This window comes from Stegastes partitus, unplaced genomic scaffold (assembly GCF_000690725.1).
Source record: "Stegastes partitus isolate 25-593 unplaced genomic scaffold, Stegastes_partitus-1.0.2 Scaffold1565, whole genome shotgun sequence".
In the NCBI taxonomy this organism is placed as follows: domain Eukaryota; kingdom Metazoa; phylum Chordata; class Actinopteri; family Pomacentridae; genus Stegastes; species Stegastes partitus.
In genome coordinates this window covers 159,247-167,476 of record NW_007579296.1, presented here as the reverse complement: position 1 = coordinate 167,476, position 8,230 = coordinate 159,247, and the positions used below count along the sequence as shown (strand labels likewise).

Sequence of the window (8,230 nt, the reverse complement as noted above, 5' to 3'; positions counted from 1 at the left end):
CTAGATCCAAATCTGACTCTGATCTGATTAGACTCTGGAGAAGGAAACTTTTATCACAGAAAAACTCCCTTTACAGTGTGAATGTGGTCCTGGGTGGGATTTACACGACGGGAGGAGGAGCTGCCAGGTTGCTAAGAAACAGGATTCTGTCTGTAGCTGTGACTACTACATCCTGTATATGTGAAAGTGTTGATGCCTTTTGCTGACACTGTCACAGAGCTGCAAATTTAACTCTCAATTAGCGAACATATATCCCGCATTACTATGCGTGTACTGTCATGTGTTGCCCCTATGTGCACTAAACCATCTGACATTTTCTATAATTTTGTGCCATAATGCTGCTGCTGCCTCTCCGATAGAGACTGAAGCTGTGTTCTCTGTCCCGTACCTGGACTTTTGGCAGCACAGAGATGACCGAGGCCACGATGCAGGACAGCATGTTGGCGCTGATGAAGAACTTGTTGATGAAGCATCCATCCGGTTTGGTGTAGAAGATGAAGAACAGGACGACAGCGATGAAGGACAGGATGTAGTTCAGGATGGTGATGGCCAGCAACGCTAACGAAGCAGAAGCCAGAAAAGAGCATTATTCATTTATTTTTGGCCTTTTTGCCTTTATTAGATAACACCCTAGAGAGAGAGAGAGAGAGAGGAGAGTAGGGGAGAAGAATGAGGGAAGGACTTGCAGTAAAGGGTCATGAGCGGGATTCGAACCCATGACCGCTGCATCGGGGACGATAGACATGGGCTGCCAGCTCAAGCGGCGGCCCAGAAAAGAGCATTTTAACACTGTGAGAACATACGGTCTAATCATACATTTGGACGTCGTACACAGCGTGTCACTGGGACACGGCCTGAGTCACTGACCTGCATACCAGCCTCTGGAGTTGCCCTTCTCCATCTTGTCCACCCACGACTCGTTCCAGGAGTGGGCAAAGTCCACCAGCAGCACCAGCTGGATCAGAATGAAACAGAACGCTCCGGCCGAGCCGATGACAAACCACGCTGCGACAACACCGGTACACGAGTTATTCATCTCTCATATGACATCAAAAGTCTGTGTATAAAGGATATGATGAGCTGAGGGACTGAGAGTTTGAGATATGAAGCTCTTACTGAAGGTGAAAGGCCCATCTGGGATGTAAAAGGCACCGACTGTAACCGCCACCAAGGCAGCGAACTTGAAAAACCAAAATCTGAAAACAAATGGATCACGTCATCAGAAACGCCGCTTCAGTCAGACAATCAGAACATTTTTCAGTCGAGGCTCCATGCAGCTTTCTAGAAAACTGTGATTTTAATATGAAATATGTCAAACATTTGTTTATAACTTAGTTTACATTTATCAGAAAACAACTGGCTGCTCATCAGACTGAATCAGAGACTATAGGTCATCAATGACATAAAGGACATTCGCGGTTACACTTTTTCAAACTTCATGGACTAAATTATGGGTCATAAATAAGACTCTTCAGATATGTGGGCAAGTGGAGGACAAAGGCCAGCTGCTGAACAACATGTTGTATAACTGATCTGGTGTCACAGTTCACAGTTCTTTCAGGCTTAGAGACGACTGACTGGGTGAGTTTATAATTAACACGTATAAAAGCCTCTTTAATTGCCTGCTTGGTGTATCTGCACCGACCACTAGAGATGTGTTACCATCTATAATGTCCCCCAGTGATTTCTTATTTACTTTACTGAGCAGAAAGAAACTGACCAACTAAGCAGCAGCAGATATTAAAATCAGCTTTACTATTAAAATGATGACATACATCAATAATTAGAATCCAATAATTATCAATAATGAGTACTTTTATTTTTGGCAGCTAAAGTATATTCTGATGCTTTGATTCTTTGACTTGAATGCAAGACTTTTATTCATAACAGAGCATTCCTACACTTCACTACACTGGTTTGACTGTTTTGAGTGTTTTCTGAGCGTTCTCTTACTGTTACGTGAGCCAACTAAGCTAAATGTATATTTCTGTTTAACTGACAGGGAAGTAGGTTGTGAGAATCGAGCCTATCTGCCCAAAATATCTAGACATGAATCTTGCAGCTCTGTGTCGGTAAAGCTGCTGCCATCCTTACCCGCTGTGGATGGCGGCACGAGGGTCTCTGCTGTTCTTGATGTTGATCATAAGGATGGAAAACAGCAGGAACCACATGCTCATGCCGAAGCAGATGCGGTAAACTGCTTTGTAGCCCACAAACATCTCGCAGTTGACATCTGCCTGCAGGCCGGGGATAGAAGAACCCGCACCGTCCTCACAGAAGCCGGGGATCTGAAACAAATCGCAGCGAGTCACACTTTTGCAAAACATCGAGAAGATCTGGAACTGAACTGTATACGAGCTCGAGGGAGGCCGGACGTGTAACTCAGCCTCGAACCAACCGGATTTCAGTCAAACCAGGTTAAAGTCAAAACAAATGCAGCTGGATTCCAGATGATGGCCAGAGAAAATGTGCTGATTGTGTCACTCTATGGATTTTGTAAGATAAAGCTAAATCTAAATACTGGTGCAAAAGAGCTGCGGAGAGGAAACTATTTATTCCATCAGCTAAAACACAAATAAGTCATTTAACAGGAACCAGAAGGAAAGTAACAGCAGAAAATCACTTTAATATAATAACATCCACCAAATCATCCTGCAGAATAATACTGTTTAATGTTTTGTTATTTTTAGTAATCCCACTATTTCCTGACATTGTTCAAACCAAACAGTTAATTGTTTAATCCAGGAAAGATGATAGAATATAATAATAAAACAATAAATAGTTGAGGACCTACTTTTCTTAACACCTGAATAAATACATATTCATAATTGATCATTTATTGCTAATTATTCAGTAAAAATACTTCATCACAGCTCCAGTGCAAAGACACACAATTCATACGTATATCTATAAAAGTATACTTGCAAAAAATAAAAAAAACCCTGTTTACTAATTGAAAAACATCTCAGTTGATTTTACTGAGAGCAAATCTTGAGCCACTGCTCTGTATTAGCAGCACTGTGCACCAGACCTAGTTTTCCTCATGACTTAATGGATCAAATCTGTGCCAGCGACTCTTCCAGAGCACCTGGTGACCTGTTTAGATACGTACTGGATGATAACAGCCTACAGATATATGAGTTTAACTGTACTGTACAGTAGAAATGAGTCAGTACCTCCTGCAGAGAAAAATCTATACACATAGAAATCCATTATCGAGCTTTACTGTGAACACAAATGTCTTCTCCTGTGTTTCTCACCCTTCTGAGCTGCTGCTCTACGCCCGGTGACAACATGATGCAGGCGACGATGGTGCCCAGCAGCAGGATGAAGGCGTAGATGATCCTGGTCACCGTGGAGTTCCTGCTGTTCGGACAGCAGCTGCACATCAGACATGTGGCGCTGCTGCACAGGCACGGCATCTAGAGGGAGGAACAAAACACTCACTTATAGCAACAGAAAAGAGGAGAAACTAGTAAAAAACGTAAGAAAGAGTCAAACAGATCAGTGTTGGTGCTTCAGTGCAAATGCAGCGCAAAACGTACTCAGTAAGACAGATTAAGCTACAATCGTCCTCACATGTATTCATATCCTCCCATTAAAGGAGGAAAAAAACCAGCTGCCACTGAAATAAGCTGAAATTAACAAAAGTAATAATAAATAAAAATTGAATGAACATCATGACATTGCTTTTGAATTGTGGTTCAACAGAAATATATATATATACACACACACACAAACAAACAAGCAAACAAGCATGATGGGACCCGTAAACTAATATTTAGTTGAACAACCCTTTGAGCCGATCACTGCAATCAAGTGTTTTCTGTAGCTCTCAGTCAGACTTCTGCACCTGTTGACAGGTGTTTAGATTCACTGCTCATCAGCAAAGTGCTCTGATTTGTCCGGGACAGTTTTGTTTTTTTAAATTATTCTTTTCAAACACAATTCCAAAGCAATGTCTTATTTAAAAAAATGTAAATTTAACAATTAGTTATTTATTTTTATTTTTTTCAGTTTCTACTTATTTGAGTGACTGATGTGAATTTTGGCTTTTCTTTAATAGAAGGGTATGAATAGATTTGAGGACGACTTAAAATCATTTTGTTTAAAACCTTTACAGAGCATAAAATGACACATAGCAAGCACAAAAGAAAAAACATGTAGGAAATTATTACAATCATCTATAGGTGTTATAAATCGTTCTACTCTCTTATCGTGCACACATCCTCCAGTGACTTCTCACAGAGGGACACCTTTTATACACAAATCAGCCAGAACAGTAATCACTAATCACATCTGGTTCTGGACAAACTTAAGTCTTTTAGAGCATCAACCAGCTTTTGGAAAGTCGTGGCAATTCTCTCTTTTATCCAGATGTGACAGCTGAAGGTTTTTCAGGTGATATGAGATCTGATAGTTTGGTTGTGCTTTAGGGGCTCCAGAGTCGAGGCATTGTGACGGTTGTGGCCTTCAGAGCGCAAATCGTCTGATATCAAACACGTCAGCTGACATTTCAATAGTAACAAGAACTTTAACTAAACTTTCCAACAATCTCCACCGTTCATAAACACATAGCTCCACTGCTTTCGGTGCTCCCCTCCAGTTAACACCCTAAATGTCTCCCAGTTCCTACCTTGAACCGACACAAACATAAAGCACATCAGTTTGGTCTAATATAAAACTACTTTATACTTTATTCAGCACTTACACTCGAACTGAGGCTCCAGCTTCTTTTAGTGAGTCCAGTTTAAATGAGAATTTAATTTGAATATTTAAAATTCACCATCAACTATTCCAATTGGTTCAAATTTCAACAGTATTCTGTCCTACAATAAGAGAATATGTGCAGCAGTGATACAGAAACATCAGGTCACAGAAAGGTTCCTGTGTCATGAGAAATGAGGCTAATGACTTTTCTCTGCTTGTAGATTCAGTAAATCAGATTGGACACATGTGACATTTGCTATTCTCAGATGAAGGACTGTGAAAGGAAGAGGGCTCCTGCTGCTTTACTCCGTCTTCTCCGGGTTTCTGAACGCTGCTGACTGCATGCAAACGCACATGATGCCCTTCAGACAGGTGACGTGAAAACAAACAACCAAAAAGCCGGGCAAGTGGAAGCAACTCAGTTTGGTCGTGATAAAGAACTGAATTTAATTAGTAAAATCCAAGAATGTAAGATTTACCATCTGATTACACCAGAGGTCACGTTCAGTCGCATAAACTGATGTCATATTTTCACAATAATGATTTAGCATAAATTATCTATTATAAGTTACTGAAACGAGACCATTGCCAAAGATTTTGTCAACTTTTTAAATTGTTTTTTAAGGTGAGTGATGAACTGACTAACCCTAACCCTGTGAATCTATCTGTTCAATCAGTCACAAGTGTTTACAGGAAAGAGCCGGTCAGGAGTTTAAGCCACAGTTTACCTCCTGAACTCGTACACGAACACATAAACCCCACACACACACTATGTGCCTCTTCAGACACCTTATGATCAGATGTGTCTCTTTGGTGCTATAATGAAAGCATAGATCTGCTTTATAGTAATTTTTTCAGAACGTTGTTTAAATAGATAACTGTTGAACAGCTGAGATGAAGCTCCACCAGAATATTCCTCCATAAGTTTATAACTGTAATTCTAATTTAAACAAACCAGTGAAACAACTAAACGTCCATGTCACATATTCTGTGTATTGTTTTATCAAAAACAGCTCAATAACTTCCTTAAATTGCAGTTATTATGAAATGTTTCTCAAACACAAAATACTGTCCATTTGTATGAGACTATTTTGAATAATTTAACCACAAACAGCTCAAAGACAGACGTCCAGATCTGTAAAGAGAATTCAAGTTGCTCCAGTTTTCACTTTATATTAACAACATGTTAAAAAACTAAAAAACTACAGAGCTTTAAGGCACAGAGGAGGAAGATCAGAGCTGTGATGGAACTTAGTTCAGAAATAGTTTTAAAAATCAATGAACTGGGCTCCTGCTGCTGCTTTCTATTAGTTTTATCATCCTTAGTAGAATCAGCAGCTTCATCCTTTAAAATCTGTCTGAAGCTTATCCTTATTTCATGCCGTTGCTTTATTACACCTTTATTAAATCTTTATTTTTAGCCCTATAGTACTTTTGTGCTTCTTTTTATGCCTCATCTGTATGTAGCTGCTGTAACATGTAGATTGCCCCGCTGAGGGATCGATAAAGTTTATCTTATCTTATCTTACAAACAACTTTTTGCTCTTCTACTGCGCATAGGCAGGCCTTCTTTTAAAATAGCTGCATATTTATTTAAAGATGTGTGTCTCTGTTAAGCACACTTACAACTGACTGGAGTCAAGAGATAAGAAGCCCGGAAGACTGTCAACAAGTTAATACCCTTTGGAGCCAGACAAGGTCGGCTTAGTGGGACTGGGCCACGGTAATGTGTTCCACACACGTCACAGCCGGGCCACGCTTCAACCCGACCTGAACCACGAGGAAACATCCGGAGACGGTGTTATCAGTGTAAAATCAACAGAAGCACGGGTTTTAACTTTGCTCCAGGAGTTGGGACAAAGCAGAAAGTCAGAGGAGGTCAAACACCAAAGAATTTAGTCATAATTTAACTCAGTTATCAAGAAGAAATCTGAAATATGGGCTTTTGAAATGGGGGCTTTTCCTTTTCTCTATTTGGAAAATCACCAGAATTTCAACACATCAGATTATCAGACAACTAGAATGTCTTCTTTGACATTTTGTATGTATTAATAAATAGATTAATACATAATAATATCTTCATGGTATTTGTTCTGTTGTTTTTTCTTTCGTTCTTGCCTCTCACTTGTAAAGTCCCAGCAGCCATTACAGTGGCATTATTCCTGTTTGTGGAACATGCTGTGGTCTCACAACAAAGCATTGTTAATCCAATTAATCCAGTGTGAGCAGATGACTGAGTGTGTAAGAATTAACCCTTTGTTCCTGCTCTGGACTCAAGTGAGAAACAGCTTATTTATTAGCAACCTTATTATCATTATTATTACTATTATTACAGTCCTGATTGTCAAAAAGAATTACTGGTAGTTTCTCTTTGTAGAAATATGATTTTAAAAAAAGGAAAAAAAAAAACAAATGTCACGTATCCTCCGCAGCTTTTGGGTTTCTTTGATTACAAGATGTTTTCCATTAAATACGTTCAAATATAATGCCAATTATATGTATATCAGCGCCGAATTAACAAATAAACCCAAATAAGTCATGAAAATTTGAAATTAAGTTCGGATTTTCCCCAAAAGCCTGAAAAAACAAAAGCAAAAATTAAAACCGGAGCTTTTCCAACCGAGTCTGGCCCCCCTCTCCTATACAAAACACAAGCTGCCAGGCGAAACTCGAGCACAATGAAGCGATTCAATATAACCCAAAATAAAAGCTGCTTTGTAAAAAACAAGTTATTAATAAACTGGAGCTGAAGCACATGATGCTGGTGGAGGAATGGGAGGTTAAAAAAAGTGGATATTTCAGAGGAGGTTTTTTGGTTCTCGCCAGGAGAGCGTAATGCCACCTGTTGCCTTTATATATAACATTTTTTATTTTAAATCAGATTAAAACTCAGGTCTCACCCAGCTTGCGAAGGAAAAGGCTCCCAGAACAGCTCCCATGGCTGCCCGGTGTCGGTACCGGAGCGGACAGTCGGTAAATCAGTGCTCTGTGTCCCGTTACTGCTCCTCTGCCCCTCCAGGGTGATTCTCAAACACCGAACAAATAAAAAACCCAGAGTTTTTTTCTGCTGTGAGACGACTGAGTGCGACAGAAACACTTTAAACTCCTGAACACAGTGAGTCCTGCCGGTTTGTTTGGCTTCTGAAGTCCAGCAGGTGGATTTTTTTCTTCTTCAGTGCGTCAGGCTGCGCTGCGACGTGATGACGTAAGGAGGGTGTGCCCGCAAACCCGGAAGTACCACTTTCAGCACCACACTTCCAGGAGCTGTGGGTTTAGCATCACCTGCTGAGTTGGATGAGAAGCACAGACCTCATTTCTGGCCGAGATGAATAACAGTCACAGTGTGAGTATTGGTTGTTAATCTAGCTTTATATGTTTTAATGTTTAAAACAAACAAACAAACAAACAAACAAAAATGTTCTCAGGTGAAACAAGTGCCACCTGTCTGCTACTGATTGGAAGTGATGAAGCAAGTTAGCTGAGCATGGAGGGGTAGATCTGTTGGATGCTTTAGGGGCAG

At 40.2% G+C, this 8,230-nt stretch overlaps 1 protein-coding gene across 1 annotated transcript; it reads right to left on the bottom strand.

Annotated features, from left to right (window-relative positions):
* Window positions 1–388: 388 nt before the first annotated feature.
* On the bottom strand, window positions 389–7,788 carry LOC103371329 (serine incorporator 1-like; the record flags this gene model as incomplete). Its single annotated transcript, XM_008300609.1, has 6 exons — window positions 7,611–7,788; window positions 3,261–3,422; window positions 2,095–2,288; window positions 1,117–1,196; window positions 868–1,005; window positions 389–558 (listed from the first exon to the last, which is right to left on the bottom strand). Coding segments are annotated over exons 1-6 (783 nt in total), but the record flags the coding sequence as incomplete, so codon positions are not given.
* Window positions 7,789–8,230: the final 442 nt, after the last annotated feature.